Genomic DNA, 20,556 nt, shown 5'->3' with positions numbered 1-20,556 from the left:
GGCTGCCACAGAGGCATTGCAGACTGCGCGTTTGGGAGGTGTAGTGGAAGAAAGGCAAGAGAAACGGAGTAAATGAGAGCACTTTTGTCCAGATTGTTGAAGGACTTATCAACTTAATATACGGCCGAAACTGCTCCTTGTAATGAGACGGACACAGTGTTGAATTCCTGCCCAGGTAAAATGTCCGCGCTTCCTTCGCATGGTTAACTACAAGAGGTCGACAGCTAGACTGGGTAGGTCCCCATTGTACTTACATGGGATGCGGTTATTCTCACCCAAGCTGCCCTGCTAGGCCCCATATCCTTTTTATCGCTAAATGCAAACGTGAAATGAGCTGCTCTGCGCACTCTTCCTCGCGGAGGAAGTTTTCTCTTTAGTCACTGGCGTATAAAAATGTCCTGTAATGAATTACAACGCGCTGCTGTGTGTTTTTCTTCCCTCTTCCTTCAAACAACAGCACGTCTCTCTCTCCCGCTCCCCCTCTCTCTCTCTCTCTCTCTCTCTCTCCCTCTCTGTGTAGATGTTAACCATTCATTTTTTGACAATGACCACTTTTAAGACACAGCCCTGAGGCCAAAATATCTGCAGCCCCGTTCACTTTACACGACGAGAAAGTTGTTTTCGCTTGTACTTCGTGGCTCAGGAGGTGAAATGAAAACAAATGAGCTCAGCGAGGGAGTAGTTCATTCATTGTTGTGACCTACCACTGCGTTTGTTTACTTGTTTGAGTAGGAAATAAATTAGCAGACACTCGTTTTACGCTAGCTTTCCTAGCTTGTTGTTGCTGTGGTGCATTCACTCACACACACACACACACACACAGACATACATACTGTATTTGTTGTTGTTGCTCTCCTAATGGGCTCCTGTGATCATTTTCATGCACAGTTCAGAGATCATAGGATGGTAGTTTCTTCTTTTTCCTCTCCTGTAATCAATGTGGGTCACTGTTTTGCGTCAAGGTTTCACTGTCCTCACTGTTCCCATCCCAACTGCACTGATGTCAGTTGTGCATGTGTGTTCACTAAATCATATTAACTACAGTGGTTCTTCAAAAGTGGCTTCATTTTCCTAGAAATCCTCCATCTGTGACGCAAAGTGCGCTCATGTGGTGGGAGTCCAGATGAGAAAGTTTGTCAGCTGGTCATCTCATCCAGCACCGGGCTTCATGGATGTGCAGGATTTAGTGTCGTCTCCACCAGTGTGAAGCCTTGTTATTGTTTGACTGCTTCCAACTCCCTGAAGTTACATCCACGCGCGTGCACACACACACACGCAGACACGGTATGGAGAGAGAACTTTGTCCCCAGGCATGTTGTACTGGTTCCACCTTTAGTTTCAAAGTGATTGTATTGGTCATAAGACTACATCTGTCCTGTGTGTGTGTGTGTGTAAATAAGCAGGGGGACTTGGCATGTAACCCAGAGAAGACGCAACAAACTGATGTAGTGATGCAGTCAGTGACTGCTTGGCTGTCCCCGCTCTATTTAAAAAAATACCAGCCACCTCCTACCCAATCCACTTGAAGCTCCATTGACGCAAATGTGCCACCAGTTGCATGCAGAATCTGAGGAATGTTTGAAATTTGTACGCAGGCTTATGGCGACTGCCCTCCGTCTATCTGCCAGCCAGTGCCACAGTCGTTTACATATATTGTCCACAAAAAAAGGGGGGGATATAACCTCTGATGACGATGTCAACGTCACGTCGCGGTCCTGCTGTCATGCGCCTCACAAAAGAGAGAAGACGTTCATTCGTCTGAGCTGCTCAACATTTAATAGCCATGTGATGTCATTATAGGCAGTGACTTTAATGTCTTTGTTGTTTTTTTAAAAAGGACAAAACAGTCTTTGTGATGCATCTTCAGCCTTGTTCCCCGGCTGAAAACAAACACATTTACACAAGGATTCATATTCTGGTTGTGCTTCATGCCGCCACAGGATTAAAAGCCGAGCGCTTTCTTGTCTTTCAAGGTTACAATAGCTGCGGTCTTGTGTATTCACGTACCCACTGATGTGTTTTCATAGAACGTGAAAGAGGAACTTGGCACTGTGTGTGTAGTAGAGAGCATAGAAGCATTGGTTCCGTCGTTTCATTAAAAACACAAACTTAAAAGTCACTTTAGGGACTGGTTTCAAGTAACAGGTGAAAGTGTGTTGTTCTGTTTTCTCTTTCTTTTAATATTTGATTGTCATGTTCCAGCTTTGTAGCCACAGCGCAGCTGCTGACTTAGTTGTTTACCCACATGACGGCACAAAATAGAGCAAAAACAGTCTTGTATCTATTGATCTGTGATGAAGGAAGTGCGGGGATGTTGACCTGATTTTCTACTTCCTGCCATAAACTCAACGGGACTGTCTTCTCTGGCCCGGTGACAGGCTCGGTGTGTGGCATCTTTGCTGCATGACACTGATTTGCATTGAATGGTGTGGCCCCTGGAGCAGGAGCCAGAAAGATGAATGATTGAAAGCTGCACTGACAGCAGGGCAGGCAGGCAGGCAGGCGGGCGGGCAGGCAGGCGGTGGCCCAGAGGCCTGAGGACCATGTGACCCGCTGTCAGGGTACTGGGTTCATTCAGTGGCTGCTGGCTGCAGAGCTGGCAGCAGCCCAGCTTTTCCACACAGGCCGCAGTTGCAACAGGTCGCTCCCATTAAAAACAGCAGCGCTCTGTTGTGGCTCCAGAGCTGGTCTTGTGCATGTGTTGCTTTTTTTCGCTGTGGTGTGCGCGCTTAGGTTTGTTTGTGTGATGTATACTGATGTGTATATAAAGCGTGCATGCCTGTGTCGCAGAGTACACACCAAGATGCCAAACGGATCCAACGGTTTGTGTGATCCCGACTTTGAATTGCACTCTGTGTTTTTTTTTTTCAAACCCTTCTTTCCAAGATCCTTCCAGCAGAAACTGTGTGACACAAGCACCACAACCCCAGTGCAATAAACAAAAACACTGAGCAAAAATAAACTCCACTTTTGCTCATTGATGCCAGAGAGGCAGTAAAATACACGTTGATTCATATTCATGGGCCGTTGTGCTAAAGCCTGGAGCCGCGCTGATATGACTCGCAGTCTTGTCAATAATAGTCACATGCACTTCCTGTCCCCATCAGTAAGCTGGATGGGGTCACTCAAACAGAGCTCTCTTTTGATGACTTAACTCTGACGGCACAGCAGCAGGCAAATTGATTTCCGTCAATGGTCAGCGATTGCCTGCTGCAGTATGTGACATTTATGTGAACAAGCGTGGTAATTGATCATTCTTTTGCCTCTTGCCCCTGCATCCAGAGCTGTATTTATATCGTAAAGAAGAAGTACGGAATTAATGAAAAGGTTGTGTTTTGGTTAGGACAGCCTGCAGGTTTGTGCTGCTTCTGCTGCTGGTTTATCAGTTGCCTCAGTCCAGTTTTATCTTGTGTGTCAGACTGTTTAAGATGAGTTTGAACAGGTAAGACAATCTCTGATTTGATCTTTTAGTTTTCGAGCAGCACTATCTCAGTGTATCTCTCCGAGGACACTTTCACACATTAACTCTCTGAATGTGTCGGCAGTTGTTTTCGAGCTTTTTGTTGCTGTACGTTAGGAGAGCTTTCAGAGTTGTTCTTCTGGACAAACATCTCTGTACCACTTCCACTTTGGGTCAGGTGTGAACACAAACAGCCACACTTGCAATTGCAGCGCGCAAAGAAGGGGAAGAGGAAGAGTAAACAAGAGCCTTTTCTTCACAACTGTTTTATTTTTGGACACACAAATCTCACATTAAGCCTAATTTAGTTTCTGCTATGCTTTTCATCCTATCATGTGCTTGTCATCAGCAGATGAAGTTTTTCCCCCCACTGTCATTGAAATGCCAGTGTATATTTCCTCAGGTGATAAATAAACACTATTATTTGTGGTTGTATGCACTTTTTTTTTTTTACTGCACCATAGAAATCAGGTTTAGTGACCAAATAAGAAACAAATTATTACAGAAGTGAAGTCCATGTCTTTACTACACTTAGTCTCAGAAGCATGGGACCAAACATGGATGGATTTGTATGCTTAAGATTGAAAATGGTCTTCAAAGTAGATATAAGGATAGTTATAAATGTTTGCTGGTTAAATACTCAGGGTCATGTTGTTTTCAGGCCGTCTAAGTTTACATACTTGCCAAACCAAAAATCTGTGGGATACTGATCCCTTCAGCCTCCTCAGAAAGTAATTTACCTAGCACAGACATCACATTCATCAAACCTTTCCCAATCCCTCACATTTCAAACTTATCTTGCCACCTACTTACAGGATAAACAGGATAAAAACACAGCCAAAAAGGATTCAGTTACAGACTCCATGTGATTTAGTATTTTTTCAAATATCAATTTAAATAGGATCCAAAACAAATCTGTGGCCAAACCATAAGCAGTGCAACTGCAAATAAGTTAGAACCTATCATTTAGGTATTGTGTTTGAGAATTATTTTCTTTCTCACTGCTGTTCCCATCATGAAAAAAGGGTCTATGAGGAATGTTTGTGACGTGTGTGAACAGCATGGAATTTTTCAAATATGCACTTTATTTGAAAAACACTTATAACACTTTATTATAAATGCTAAAAGAAACGTTGCTGTACACAGCTTATTTCAACATTGCGTTAGTGCATGTTCTGCTGCACTGTGTTTTTTTTTTTGCATATTCTCTACTAACTGGGCCATAAAGCACAGGGATCCTCTCTATTCCACCACCTCCGCTCTACTGTGTTGACCTGAGGGTTAATATTCAGACAAGTGGAAAGGAAATCACCGCAATGCGAGGCTAATTTTTACTCCTCTCCAACTAATAGGTAACCACCATTGAGAAGGCAGCTGCAAAGCCCAGGACCTTGTCTCCAGGCTCCTGCACAGGGCTGCGTGAAGGACACTTGGGAAACAAAGCTGCGTCTCCTCCAGTGGGAAACCTGGATCCTCAACCCTGCCCACCAACATGACCAATGTGGTGATCGTCAAGGAGGGATGGCTGCATAAAAGAGGTACGTAGACGCGTTAGCTGCACCGTTTCAGTTTTTGTCTGCAACTGTGTCTCAGTTGCACTTCTGCTTTGCTCTGCTGGCCACTGATAGGTCAGAGTGCCGTCACAGGAAGCGACATCCGACACAAGAATCAAGCCGATCAGTTAAAAAGACTTAACAATCCTAAAAAAAACGTGGGTTAATCTCCGACAATTACCAGGGAAACAGAGGAGTCTGGTGTATTTAGTGACAGCTCTGCTGATCGCGAGCGCCATCACAAACCCTACCGCCGTATTTCAGTCTGAGGAAGTACTGAACAAATATTTTTAATAAACTGATTCTAGGATTAAGTTACACTGAAAACAACTGCTTAACAAGTCACTAGTCACTCGTTTGTGTGTGTGTGTCGCATGTAAAACTAAGTCACGGCAGTTTAATGCAGCCGTGCAGTGATGACTCCGCCCACGTTGAGTAGGTACTATCTTCGTAGTGGAAAACCAACCTAAACTGTAGTGGAAAAGTGCCATTAGAAACCTCAACTCATAAAATCTGCTATGGAACCCAGCTATCACTCAACACAACAAACGCTATGTAACATGTTATTGCTTCAAAGATATTCAGATTCGGTTGTTAATCGAAGCACAGTATAACAAAATCAAATATTTAACCTTCATTGCTGAGGAATTTGGATTAGTTAGCATTTATTATACACATGTACATTAGTGAACCAAATGCCACAGAAATGTTTGTGCCTAGTAACATACAGAATGTCGTAGTTGATAGATCACCAGTTAGTCTTATGCGAACATGCATAGATCTAATGTAAGGAGCCATCCAGCTTCAGAGTCCCCAGTGGGCCCCATTTAGCTGCTCTGTCAGTGCAGTGTGGTGTGGCGTGGCTCTGTGTCGGGCGTGAGTCCTGTTGTTTGGACGAAGAGGCATTCCTCACATACCTGCTGGCTTTGAGCAGCTTTATGTGTTCATACTAACTCTGCCTTCAAACTGCGGCTGTCTCACGGAGCCCACTCCACCACCACCACCACCACCACCATCGGCGGTAAAATAGGATAAGGAATTTCTCCGAAACCACCGAAGGAGCCCAGGCTCAATGCCAGAGAACGAGGCTTTTACTGGAAGAGTCTGGGGGATGAGGTGATGGGAGAAGGTCACCAGGAGAGTTCCTGGGACTTGAAGGGGGAACAGAGTACTGCTGTTGTGTGTTAGCCATCGACCCCCCCTCCCCTCCTCCTCAAGGTCTGGGCTAAGAGTATAACAGACGGCTGTGTTAGAGAATGATCAGCCTGGTTCGGCTCAAGTTGGTTCTATGCAGACACACCCTGGTCATTCCAGTGAGTGTATGATGGATAGAAATTTGGTTTCCATTTGTGACTTATCATCAAACGTTCTTTTATAGACTAGTATGTAAAAATCGCAAGCGTCCAAAAATGATATTTTTGTAGTTAGCTTTTAAAGTTCAGCTGTGATTGGCGCCAGTGCCCCGCGCAACCTTTATGTGGAAATAGTAGATGAGTGAGTGATTGAGTGACTTTTTAAAGTTTGGGTAGTACGATGGAGTATTAGGGCCAAACTGAGAAGAAACAATTTTTTAATCTTTGGAGAATAAAGTCATAATATTATGACAATAAAGTTGTGATATTTAAAAAGTCATAATATTACCAGAATAAAGTTGTAATATTATAAGAATAAAGTCATCATTAAGCAAGCAAAGACGATCACCTGCAACAATATGAGAAATTCAATTTTAAAATTTAATTAAATAATGATACAAAATCTCGTAATGTCACAACTTTATTCTCATGATACTAAGACTTTTTTCTCATAATATCACAACTTTATTCTCATAATACTATGACTTTTTTCTCGTTATATTACGACTTTATTCTCGAAAGATTCCCTTTCATTCCCTTTGTTTTTCCTTTTGAGAAAGAAGAAAATTATATCATTATTTTGATGCGTGTTCTTAACATCTCTGCCACAAAGATGACATGTTTGCCCCCCCCCCCACACACACACACACACACCTTCGGACAGGAACTGAAAGTTGCGATAGAAAGCCTGTGTAAAATGTAACTGTAACAGTAGTCAAAGAGTGACTGATTGAAAAACAATAGGGATGTGTGGTGGAACACACACACACACACACACACACAGTGATACCCTTCTAGTTGTGACAAACACACACATACTAAACAAACAACCCTTCAGGAATAGTGAGTTGGCATGCTGTTGCAGCTCAGCAGCTGTGCCCTGTGAAATGTCACCCAGAGCCTCTCTGTTATGATTGGAGGACGTCCGCCTGCCTCCTTGACAGGAAGACTTTTAGTGTCGCGTCACTGTCACGCAGTCTTTGCCCCAGAGTCGGTGCACAGAAGGTGAACCTGCGGTCCCCTTGTCTCTGTGTCCATCACCTCACCCCTGGCAGCAGCCCCCACTCAAGGGCTATCATCCTATGTTGCACCTTCTAGAGTAGAGTTGTGTATAATGTGTGTGTGTGTGTGTGTGTGTGTGTGTGTGTGGTGGCAGCAGCGGCGCCACCCAAGTGACTCACAGCACCATGTGGGCGTAATAATAAACGGCTTATACCGCTTCCAAGTGTGTTCAGCGTGCTCATTACTCCCATGTGTGCACTCAAAACACTAATTTAGCATTTTAAAAAAGAGCAGCCCTCCATGTTTCCGTGGACATCGACGTCTTGCGTTTTAAACCATGACTTGACAAAAGTGGGTGCAGTTGCCTCATCCTCTTGTGATGCCTACTTAATGGTTTCTTCGTGGCGAGCTGGAGTCGCGGCGCTTTTGCAGCTCTGCACTTTCAGCTGAACTTGCACTCGTTTATGCGATTCCTTGTTGGATTAATAAAGTTCAGCGCAAGAAACCAGAGCAAGCATTGTTGTGCCTGTTGCCCTGTAAGCCCCCGCCCTCCACCCCCCAGTGGAGCTAATCTGTCATTAGAGCTGCAGATTCTTGGCCCCAGTGTGCGCTGTACGTTTGTTCCAGACAGACTACACTCAGTGGGATGATCTCATTGTGAAGGACACACCTTGATATTTTCCTCCTTAAGCCTTGTGCTGCAGTAATGTGTCTGGCGTGTGGACACTGTCTGGGATGTGTGATGTTGTTGTGACTGTTATCTTGGTTATCTGCTCTGGAAGGACAGTTTTGGAATGCAAGACAAAGCAGCTCGCTGGCATGGGAGTTCTGTGTTCTTGTATCTTGGTGAGGACCAAAAGTGAAGATATTTTGTCTGGTCCTCACAACTTTAAAGGGCTGTTTATATGTTAGGGTTAGTTTAGTTGTGATGATGACTATGAATGCTGCATAAAAATGTGTGTGAGTGTGTCTGGATGCGTTGCAAATGTGTGCATGTATTGACGGTGTGAATAATATTTACATATATAAGTACTGCCCTGCACAGACACTGTAGCTTTGCTGCTACTGTCACAACCAGTCGTTATGTATCCCCAAATGATACTTCCCTTTTAGGTCCTTCTCCGTGCACCCACACACTTGAAATGTGCCTACGGCCTCTAGTGGCCGTCGAGACCGAGCAGCATGTCATTGCTTTTTGCAAGTGTGTTTTTCCCAAAGTTTTCCGTCAAAGCCAGAGAGCATCATCAGACATCAAAGAGGCAGATTGTGGGTTCCCTAGTTTCCAGGGAAGCGCTGCAGCCAAGAACCCAGTGAAGCTCAACAGAGCAGCGCTCTCTTGTCCTCCCCTTTTTCCCTGGCCCTTGTTTGTTTGACTCATTTGCGCCCTGACAAGTATAAAGAGCCAGCCCCCTCGTTAGGCTAACGAAGGCCACAACAACTGTTGGATTTGGGTAGCACGCTCAGCTGGCTCTGACTCATGTGAGGAGGGGTAGGGCGGGAGAGGGAGAGAGGGAGGGAGGTCGCGGAGAACACAGCAAAAGAGATAGTGGGGGGAAGATAAAGGGGCAGCCGGAGAGACACAGAAGTTGAGCAGCGGCTTTGTGATGTTCCCAGAACATCGCAGCTCAGTGACCCACTTCGCTGCAGCCCCGAGTAGATGGATGCTGCGTGTGCGACGTGCGACATAAGACCCTCTCGTGGTTTGGTTTGGAGCGCATGAGCTGACTTGCTCCTTCGCTGGTCATGCAACCGAAGGACACCCATGTGCTGCTCCTCCAAGCGAGACCTTGTTGGTGGTCCAGGAAAAGTGCATGAGACACAGAGTGGGACTGAGAGAGAGAGGTGGAGGGGGGGAGGAGGAGGGACCTGTATGGTTTTTGTGGAACACCAGACACCGTAGTCAGGGTAGATGAAACATTTTTTTCATCGTTTGAATATCTGTGCCTTGTGCATCTGGTAAACAGGCCTCCAACATCTCAGCCAGCGCGTCTTCCATGTTTGTATTAGCTTTCTCTCAGGGTGTTTTGTGCTCTTTAAAGAAGCAGACCCACCTGATTAGAAATGTCTCATGATGCGGACGGTCTCAGCACTTTGACTTGATGCTAGCTCTGCTGCCGGGCTTGCCGAGGCTCCTACACATCCCTCATTATGGCAGTCATGGGCCACACACTGCTGCAGCACACAAAGACACACTCTCACATGCTGTAGAACTGGAGCAATAGCTCATCCCCAGTCACTGCAGTGTCTAGCATTTCACAAACAAGTCTCAAGTGCACATAAAATAACTAAATCCACTCACATGAATACCAAAAAAAAAAAACACCACCAAACAACCAAAAGTATGTTGCAGTAATTGGAAACAAACTTATCCAAAATTTGTTTTATATATTTCTTCATTTTTCAAAGTCTTCATAGACGATTCTCTGGACAGTAAAACTTGACAATGCCTCGAGGCAGTTATTCTGGGCTAACAAGAGTCGGCTCCCATCGAAGAAAGAGGAGAAAGCCACAACTGGCTCTGGACTGGACCATGCCTCAAAATAAAGTGTCAGAAAAAACACACTAAACAAACAAAGAAACCTTACAATTGTGTGTGTGTAGGGACATTTACATGACACACTTTTATGTTCAACATTGTTTGACCTCTTCTCTTTTTAAAACGCCGTCGCTGTTGGCGACATTTTCTGTTAAATAACAAGTTCATAATTCTGTCCCATGATACTGTGCTGCTGCAATTACTTTTGTCTTCCTAATCAAATCTAATGTATGGCCAACTTTTTCAAGTAGCAACAATACAAAATATGAAGGTGCACTGAGGTGATAATTCATCATTTTAAGATTATAATATTGGAAGATTTGGATTTATATAATTTAAAAAAAATGTTTAAGAACTGTGTTCTTTTATGTGGATATGCAATGAAACCTGATATTACTACAGTATTGTATATAATATTCATGTAGTTTACAGTCCTGAAAAGACAAAAGCTATAGAAAACACAGGGTGAAAATGTACAAAAGATAAAAGAGGCTTTTGTATTATGCAGTTTGGTGATTACTCGTAATTTAGTAGTTGGGCTGTGATGAACAGATGCATGCACCGACTTTTTGCACATAAGTTTACACCAGATAATCCCAAATTGTCAAACAGCAGTGGAAGTTGCGGTGCCTGACAGACGTGGCGGCGGATTCCCTGTCGGCAGCGTCCAGTAGCAGAGGGTGTCACACCGGGAAGCCAGCGCTCTGGCTGGGCGTCTGGCCGTCAGCGCAGACCCCCTGCTCTGGGTAATGGGAAGCAGTCTTCCTGCTAAATGTGCTGGAGAGAAGTAAATTACTGGGGTGCAGCTGTCGATAGGCAGGCTGGCTTGCAGTGTGGTGGGGACCAGGAGGCTGAGGGAGGTGGCACCTTCACCGCTCGCCTCCTCTCGGAGCAAACCCGCTGCGTGCTTACTTTGCTGTGCAGAGTCCGCCTGTTCGCCACAACTGTGGTGCTCGGCAGCACTCTCCGCCTCTGCTACTTTTTTCTCTTTGTTGTTTCCTTGTCATCTGCACCTCTGCCTCTACTCTCCATTTTTCCTCCTTGTCACTTTGACACCCCCTCTTTCCTTCACCAGCTCACCCTTGCTGGATCCTCCCTCACTTTCAGTGCACACTCCGCACACCCACCACCCTGTTGCTAGGATAATGACCCCGCTGACAACCCAGACCCATGGCGGAAGCGGCAATGGACCAGCGAAAAGCTCCCAGTCTCCGACATCAATCACATCACTGGCACCTCTTGCCAGTTTCGGGGGGGGGGAGACGGAGATGAAGGGGATGCTCAGCTGTCCGCAGACTGAGAGCTGACTGTATCCTCAGATATGCGAATCATCCTCCACGTCTCTGGTACTCAACATTTTTATTCACAGTCCCCGTAGAAAGTCCGATCATGCTTCTAGAACGGAATTGCTCTTGAGAACAGCTGGAGGTCAACTCGCTCTAGTAATTAAGTAAATAAATAGGATCTCTTGAGGGTTTTATCCCCCCTTTGCCTCTTGTAGGGTGTTGGATCTGACACTGGTTGTGAGAGTTTATTGGCACTAATGTGCTCTAAATAATGTGTGTTTATTTGTTTGCCATGCAGTAACCCAGTTTACTAATCCATGGACTGCTTGTTTGCCCAGGGAGAAGGGGCAAATCTCAGCCCTACTGTGGCAGGGGGGAACTTCCCACAGTGTCTCTATGGTAATCAGCAGGTGTCACTCACCACAGAGAAGAAGTGAGGGCTTTCTTATGAGCGTGAGAAAGAGGGGCAGCCTCCGTCGTGCCCCCCATCCCCCTTGCTTCTTTTTTTTTTCCCTGTTGGGGCAGCGGCGAGAACTACGGTGACAGAGAGGAAAAGAGGGATAAGGGCAAGATACAGACAGGGCTGCATTGGAGGCCAGGGTGGCCCTTCCACGCAACCTGTTGATGCTGCTGCCAAAGCCCTGGCGAAGTCTCCCCCATCCAGCTGCATGGCCGAGAGGGGCCAACAAAAAAGAAGGAGGGATTAGGAAGACATAAAGAGAAGAGGGGAAAAAAATAAAGGAGCCCGAAGTCCTGGGCATTTTTCAGATGGCATGTGAGTCTGATGCCGCCTTATATGGTCACAGCCAGATGGGGCAAATGGGTAGATGGTTGCCCCGGATGGCACAGAAAGCCTGGCTCTCAGAGCTCTGCGGCTCAGAGAAGGGGATGAGTGTGAGGCGGAGTTTGCGGTTGCCGGGGATCAGTGGTGACCCCTGCATCAGGGAGCCCCCTCTCCTCTGGAGCGGGTGGACTGCGGCTCATTGAGATGCAGGGCACAGGGTGGCAGGCCACAGCTGCAGCCTACAGGCAGAGCGCGGCAGAAAAGGGCCGATGAGACGGCGGGGGCGGCTGAGGAAAAATCAACAAAAGGCGCAACCCCCTTTCCCCCCTCCTCCCTCGCTTTGGAGTTCAGATTCCCTAATCCTCAACCTCCGTCTGCCCCCCCTTCTCATCCGATTCTCACCACTCAAACACACACATGCACAGTTCATGCAGTTACCACTGGCTCCCTTCCTCTCATCCCCGAGCTGATGAATGGCCAGACGGGGACAAAACCCAACAGCAGCCTCCACAGGAAGTCCAGCCACTGGGTGTGAGCTCTGAGAGCCGCGTTTTGTCTGACCCTCTCACTGTGTGTGTGCGTGTATTCACTCGGCATCTCTCTGTGTATGTGTGAGGTTCACATCCAGCCCGATGACTGAGGTTGAGGTGTCCGTTTCAGAGATTATTGTTGTGAAAGTGCTATTAAAAAAGACAGGGGAGGGCGGGGGGGAGGCAGAGGTGGACGCAAGGCAACAGAGCTGTTATTTGTCTGGGATGCTGCGGCCGCCTCTCTTTTGGGGGCCGCTGTGTGATGAATGCCGGATGATATATGATATTAAAAGCCAACAAACCACAGCAGCTGGGACCTCAACATTCCTGTTGCCGTCACATGGAGACGGACAGAACAGGATGCTCCTCTGAAGCAGCCACTAACCTCTGTCATTCTCCATCTTCTCTCTCTCTCTCTCTCTCTCTCTCTCTCTCTCTCTCTCTCTCTCTCTCTCTCTCTCCCCCCCTCTCCCTAACGTCCAAAGCATTCCACATTTCCCCTTTTATTTCATGATACCTTAATGAGTCTCCCTTGCCAGCTGTCAATGTTAAAAACATCTTAAACCAAGTTGGCTTGCAAATGGCTTCATGCAACTCTTGAGCCATTCAAATGTTGAAGCAGGGACTTTTTTTAATGAATGAAGTGTGTCCACCTCCGTTATACGAGATGGTGACATGTCGCCCTTTCAGCTTCTTAGTATTGGGTGTTTTGCCAGCTTGAGTTACATTGTGAATTTGATGAAGTAGAATTTCAGTCAGACTAAAAGTCCAGTTTTAGTCTGATTTAATTGAATTGTTCTAATTTTTTTAAAGGCCATGAAATCTTCCCTACATTTGTTTTTTCTAACGAAACCTGTGAAAACCTTTATATAAGGCTGGGCAATAACATTATACTGTATATTTTCTTCAATATCAATGTAAAAAAGTGTGTATGTATATATATATATATATACATATACATATGTGTATATGTGTGTGTGTGTGTGTGTGTGTATGTATATATATATATATATATATATATATATATATATATGTATATATGTATATATAATGTTTTTGCACAACGGGTACATAATTGCTTTGAAACCTGATACCTTGTTATACCAACTTTCACTCAGGAGCAAAAATCATTTATCGTGATATATATCAATATTGCCTGAGTTGTAAATGTTGTAATGTGATAAAGTTTTGGACTCCAGTCCCAACCTTTACTTTACTTTATGTTTGTAAAGTTCCCCACCCTCGGCTTCACTTGAATTAACTTTCAAAGAAAGACGTGTGGTTTCCATTTCAAATCTCATCGCCGAAGGCTCACCTGAAATTTGGTCATTATTCGTCCCTCTCTCTCTCTCTCAAACACATACATGCGGAAATGAGATGATTGCTCTGCTGGTGACAGCTGCGGTTGAACCTGTTTTCTCACCCCGTGCTTCTTTGTGTGTAAAGTGTTTAGGGTATAGAGGGCGTGTCTGCACTCGAGCTGTCCACACGCGGGGGCCGTGCAGCAGTTGGCAAATAAAGATGAATTCTGTTGTGTTTGGCAGCGGTTCGACGTTCATTATTTTCCACTTTGCCCAGTGCGCATCCCAGACCTCAGCAGCTGCTTGTCATGTAAAGACACTCTATCAGGCCCTGACAGCTCCTCACACACACACACACACACACACACACACACACATAGCATGCATGGCTCATAGACACTTCACTTGCACTCACACGCGCGCACACACTCGTGGTCCTACATATGTGGGGAACATATGTAGTGATCTGTCTCACTAGCACTCCACTCAGCACAACTCTTTGCACAGTGTGTCGCTTTCTTCTTCTTCTTCATCCTCTCATCTCTCATCTGGCGTCGAGTCGGCCTTCCTGCGCTGCTGTGCTTCGCCTTGTTTGGTTTGAGTCACACGTGCGGTGTCAGACTTTACATTTATTAAAAGGAGCTTGGATTCAGGGACCGCAGGGTCATCATGCCGTGGATCTCCGTCGTAGTCGGTCCTGACACTCGAAACAGGGTTTTTAATCTTATCTAGGCTGTGGTCAGTCTGTCTGTTGGCTGGTTTCCTGTTTTGGAGAACATGTTGACATCAAAAGGATTAGGTCTGCTAGAACACTGTGATGATGAAGTGACTTAAAAGCAGAAGGCTCTTCTGTGTTGTTATGTGGCCCATTGTCCTATGTCAGCAGTCTGTGCTTGTGTTTCTCACTGTACACAGGATGCATTCGGGGTTATATTCTCTCCCTACGTACAGTATAACCGCTGTAATATTATGTGCAGGTCTTCATTTAATGTTTGAAAAGTGCAGAATATGACGCCGCCTGTTTCACTTTCTCTTCCTTCCAATGTTCTTTCCACCATGTGGAAAATAGAACAGTAGAAAAGGAGGAATTGGTATAAATGGGAAGCTGACAAGGGTCATCTTTGTTGCTTACTCTCTGAAGCGTAGACGGTTAGTGGGAGGTTGCACTGCAGGACACACACACACACACACAGAGACAAACACAGACAAGCGGATATAGCTGCTTCCACTCTTGTCATGTGACCCGTTTTGTGGTCACAGACGAGGAAGTCGCAGAGTCCTCCCGTCTAAAAGGAGCATGCCCTAATTAAGGATGTACATCACAGATGTTGGGTAACATCTGTGTGAGACTTTTAATTGCAAAGACGTGTCTCAGTTCAATAAAGCCACATAAACAATGTATCCTTTTCTTTCCAACACAAGTGTGGAAAGTAAGTTTTTGTTGCCGCTACAATATCACATGAGTGCTTCACACACACACACACACAGCAGGAGAGTTTGAAACCCCTGTCACATTCCTTCCTGAGCCTGTCCAACTCTCTTTTTATGTGTCCCTATCTAACAACACGGCCCCCTCTACATAATGTATGAGAATGTTGAGCTGACCGCATCGTCTGCATGACTTCTATGCAACAGAGGCGGTCCAAGATTGATTACTTGCACGGCGCACGTCACACCATGTGCCGCTGCGTCACAATTGACCGCCCGCGCTAATTCTGACGAGAGCGATGCGTCAGCGGAGCCGGCGGGAGAAGCTTGCAGCCACATCCACACTGGATGTTGATTTAATCTGTTTTACACACAAATACCTTTTGTGTGCCTGACTCGGCAAAGCACACACACACACACACACAACACAAGCACATGTATGTGTACACCTGTCTCTGGGAGTCGGGATCTGCCCTGTAATGGTCTTTGCTTCGTCTGGAAGAGATTTTTTGGTCACAAACTTTAACTTAAACTGAAATTCAGACGAGACAGGCACGGTGTCAGGTAGGGGGCTCATTATGCTGTTCCTGCATTGTGCACATACTGTCCTTAGTGTGGCTGGCATGGACTATAGCTGGGGGATATGGGTCAGCCAAAACCTGACCACAGAGCTAGGCACCAGCTGGGGCCCAGCTGAGGAAAACGAGGCTCAGTGTTGAGAGCTCAGGAGACTTTCTGGCTGCACAGTGAAGAATTTGGGCAACCTATGATTGTGTTGAACAAGGTCTCTGTGTAATACCGCTGTCACACAGTCTGCGCGTGCTCTCAAATTAAATGAAACCCCTTTTTTATGCTTTGATCACTTTGAACATGACGGCGAGCGCCGTTGTGCTGAGGTACGGGAGTCTGGTTTTATTGAAAGCCTGTGATAAATAACACTCGGACAGTTGACGAGCACGCGTGGGTGGCTGATGTGGACGTAGATTGGCGAGGCTTGTCGTTTTAAAACGGGTGAACAACTCAGCCCGATAATTATATTACATCGAAACGGGCATGGGAGAGATCCACCAACCGCATACCTGCCCGTGTGTGTGTGTGTGTTTCAATTAGGAGAGCATATCCAGTGCTGCTGGTGTTGTGAGGTGACAAAATTTCACGACTGAGAAAGTTGAGCTACTTGCTAAATGGGCTCCGTTCGGTGTGAAAACACTTGCTCGGCAGAAAACAAGATGACAAATCCCCTTCACTGACATGATGAAAAATGTAATAATATATTGAACATCTGCTGTGCATTGAGGACTCAAGTATAATGTGCTCTGGGAGTGGCGTCGTAGATGTTTCGCAGCACCTCGCCAGCCATGGCAAATCAGGTTTTTATACAGTATATAAATAAATATATAGTTGACAACTTTGCTAGTGCAACTGTGCTGCTCTGTGTCTTCTTTATTAATTAAACGAATCATATGAAGCATTTCATGTTCACGTTGGCTGCTGGTAACACTTCTCTCTCAGAAAATGCAGATAAAACCATAAAATGTACATAACATTGAGGCCAATGGGGAAGTAAGAATATATTGAATAGCCACCAGTGGGCGACTTGGTTTGAATGGAAGTCTATGGTAAGATGAAGACAGTAGCTGACAGTAGCTCAGTGGTAGAGCCGAGTCGTCTTCCACCTCTAATCACGATCACCTCAGCCATCTTTTTCAGCGTTTTGCATTTTAACGTCTTGTATTTAATTCCAACCTCCAACTACTGTGTCAATCTTTCATTTTTTTATTTGTCTGTTTTATTTTATCTTAACGTCTGTGTGTTTTAGATGTTTGATGTTTTAGCTTTTTTCCAGAGAAGTTAATTGTCACTAGTTTCAGGTCTTCTTGAATAGAACACAGTTTGAGTGGAAACCAGTGTGATTGACAGCCGGTATAAACCAATAGGATCCTGGTTGCAGGTGATGTCTGTGAACGTCTGGTTGCAAAAACCTCAACTAGAGCTCAAACAATTACTCGATTAATTGATTATTAATCGGTTTGAAGCTTTTTTTCATGCTCTAAACAAGTTTCAGCTTCTTAAATGTGAAAATTTTCTTCATTTCTTTGCTCCACGTAACAAAGAAATTGTTAAAACTCAATAATTTTGTTTTGAGGACAAAACAAGACATTCAAGAACATCATCATTTCCAGGTTTGACATACACTGACATTTTCTGACATTTTATGGACCAAACGATTATGAGTTTAATCAGATTAATCGATTATGAAAATAATCGCTGCTGCTCTAACCTCAACATGGTGCCGGTCAAGTCAAAAAAGGCAGCAGTTGAGATTCTCATGTCACAAACACTTGCCGGCACTTGGTTATAAAGCAGGAAGGGGAAGTTGATCATTTTGATGCCGTCGTAAATGACAGATCTTGAAAAGGCTCCGCCAGTGTTCTCGAAATGTGTCAAATATTTTATAAGAGCATCCACTAAACAGTGAAAACATGTCCAGCTGTTGTTTTTGGTCTGCTCTGCCTCAAACTGATCTGCTATCACTTTCATCAGTCATAAGTGAGTTTATAAGGAGGGTAACAGAAGCTTGCAGTGACACCTCTCTCTCTCTCTCTCTCTCTCTCTCTCTCTCGCTCTCTCTCACACACTTCTGTGTTGGAGGAAATGGAGCAATTAAGGACAGCTTGCTACAGCGCTGCATGGGGTTAATCTGCAGCACCGTGATTAAAAATAAATTACACTTTTCCTGTATAAATATTCAAGTCCCTCTACGCTGTGTGCCACTGCCTTGTTATGGTATGTATGCTATTTTCTTTTTTTTTTGTCCCCGTCTGCACAACATCTGGCACGATGTTTCCTGAAGCGTCACCGGAATAAATTGAGTTTTGTCTGCCTGTGAGACTTTCATTTGTGTGATGCTTGTGTGTCTGACTGAATGGGATGGACATGCATGGCTTCAGGTTACGGGGTGTTGTCTAGAAAATTGGAATTTTGGAAAGTTTTATTTGGGGGGGAAAAAAAAGTAGTGATTGGTCGGAAACTGAGAAAAGTTGTTGCATTTAATACAACAGCACACAGCATTTACAGTTATAGCATCTCTATTATATATTGATATGACTGTTGTATACATGGGGAAGGTTGTATAAAGCTTTATGCAACACCAGAGGGAGCTGTGTGAAATTTGGCACATTGCCTCAGGTTTTGTTGGATGTCAACAGAACACTACTATGACAAAGTTTGAGAAGAATAATCGTAATAATAGCAAGAAAATACAGTGGATGGGCATTCGGAAATTAGCAAGTTTTCCAGACTTCACTAGTCTGCAACCGCTCTGTGCTTGAGGCGAACAGCTGCAGGCTACAGTCGCTGCTAAAAGAATAACGCACCTCAATAGAAGGTGGATCTGTCGATGATGAGTTGCATTGTGGGTAATGGAGGCAGTGGCGCCGCCACAAAATAATAAGTTGAGTATTTTCTGTCCTTCCCAACTAATTTACCAAGAAACGGCTCAAGAAAGGTGTCGGAGGCGGTTTTATGGACCGTTTTTGAATGTTCCCCGAGAGTCTAATCCCAAGACCGAGAGAGAGCGTGTAACTGCTGCTATGGGAACAGACTGGTCGAGAGTGTCCTGGCTGTCTCCCACTAAAACAACCATTTGTCCTGCAGCTGACCTATACTGAAAGAAAGACAGTGACAAGATGGGAGTGCAGTGAGCGGCACTGGACTAATGAATGCGTAATGTAAACAAAAAAAGGAGAAACACAAGAACATGCATGCTTGCTTCACAAGTAATTATATCTGTGTTCCGATGTCGTTTCAGGAGAATACATCAAGACCTGGAGGCCGAGGTATTTTCTCCTGAAGAGCGATGGTACATTCATTGGCTACAAAGAGCGACCACAAGATGTTGACCAGCTGGAAACTCCTCTAAATAACTTCTCCGTAGCACGTGAGTAGCTGCTTGAAACAGAGTTTTTTTTATACCCTTATTTGTTAGCAAATATGTTACGTACATTTTGTATGAATCTCACCTTTAAAAAAAAGTCATTATCAAGAGGAAAACAACTCTCATCCCAAGTGCCAAATGTTATAAACGTGTGTCTCTAATATTATGACCAATTGTTGTTTGATTTAATTTTAAATGATTGTGAATGGAAATAAAAGTAAATTGGCTGTAACATCATCTCAAAATGATCACTTTTTCTCTTTGTTTATTAGTAAACAAAAAAAGCAGTGCTTTAAAGTGTGTAACGTCTGTCACCAAGACACTGCTTAGCAGCCTAAACAGAAGTATTTTTTTTTAGCTTCTGCAGTGAGTGAAAGAGATGCTGCTGTGATGAAGACATGCCTTCTTCTCTGTGGAATTAGTTTTGTGTCAATATTTTCAACAATTTTCAAAAATATTGTATTTTATAGTTTGAGAATACAATATTTTTGTCAGTGGACCGGAAGTCGTCACAGGCTTGGAGTCGCTGTCCGTCTGGAACTCGTAAGTGTCTAACTTTTGTCAGATTATAAACGTTAGACACTTATTATTATTTATTATTATTATTATTTATTTTCAATTATTTTGTAACTTGATTTAGCTAACAAGTTCCAGACGGACAGCGACTCCAAGCCTGTGGCGACTTCCGGTCCGTTGAGCTGTCGCTTTAAAACTCAGTCGGCAATCAGCAGGTAGCTTCCTAAGGCCTGCCCATAAACAAAAAAACAGCGCAAAGAACAAGTGTATTTTAACAATGAAACACTATATTTTTTGAATGATTAAGTTGATATTTAATGAAAAGTGTTGACAGGAGTCAGGATTAGGAGAAAACTTTTCGTGGCTACTCTTCAGGTGAGCCTGCAGAGCTCTGTGAACGGACGACTCCTGCCGTCTCGTTTCACTAGTATAGCCGCTGTGTGTCCACCCTCCCTCTGTCAGTCGTAAAAAAATGGGAATATCGCCGGGGCGACGCGACAACGGAATTCCGCTCTACTGAGAAACACACATGGAGTCGTTGTGTGAATGTTTCAAATGTAATATTACAATTACAGCGTTTAAGGAAATGCCACCTAGTGCAAGAGCAAGTCTGCCTGAGTGTTCCCTTCCAAATCTCTGTGTCTTTATGTGATAAACGATCATCAGCAGCGGCAGAACTGCCCAGAGCAGCCTGCTCCATGTTCACATCACAGAAAGTTGCTGTGATAAGCTGTGCGAGATGACTGAACACAGCAATTAGACAGCACACTGTTTGTTTAACAAAACGCTTCCTCTCCGACACTCTTGAGTTATCGCGGTTATTAGCCGCCTGAGTTCAAGTGTTTATCTGGGCTGCGCTCCGCGGCGCTGT

General features: G+C 44.7%; 1 protein-coding gene across 3 annotated transcripts in view; it reads left to right on the top strand.

The window, feature by feature from the left end:
* akt1 (v-akt murine thymoma viral oncogene homolog 1) overlaps positions 1 to 20,556 on the top strand; it is a 33,052-nt gene continuing 12,496 nt past the window's right edge. The window contains exons 1-3 of one of the 3 annotated variants that reach the window (XM_044017394.1): positions 1 to 175; positions 4,813 to 4,998; positions 19,044 to 19,172. In XM_044017394.1, the coding sequence (XP_043873329.1) occupies positions 4,953 to 4,998; positions 19,044 to 19,172 (175 nt within the window). In that variant the 5' untranslated portion in view covers positions 1 to 175; positions 4,813 to 4,952. Of the gene's footprint in view, positions 234 to 4,812; positions 4,999 to 17,885; positions 18,020 to 19,043; positions 19,173 to 20,556 lie in introns of those variants that run through there. The other 2 variants (XM_044017393.1, XM_044017392.1) reach the window with 2 other exon arrangements.

This window comes from Solea senegalensis, unplaced genomic scaffold, assembly GCF_019176455.1.
Source record: "Solea senegalensis isolate Sse05_10M unplaced genomic scaffold, IFAPA_SoseM_1 scf7180000015355, whole genome shotgun sequence".
NCBI lineage: Eukaryota > Metazoa > Chordata > Actinopteri > Pleuronectiformes > Soleidae > Solea > Solea senegalensis.
This window is presented reverse-complemented; position numbering and strand designations above follow the sequence as displayed.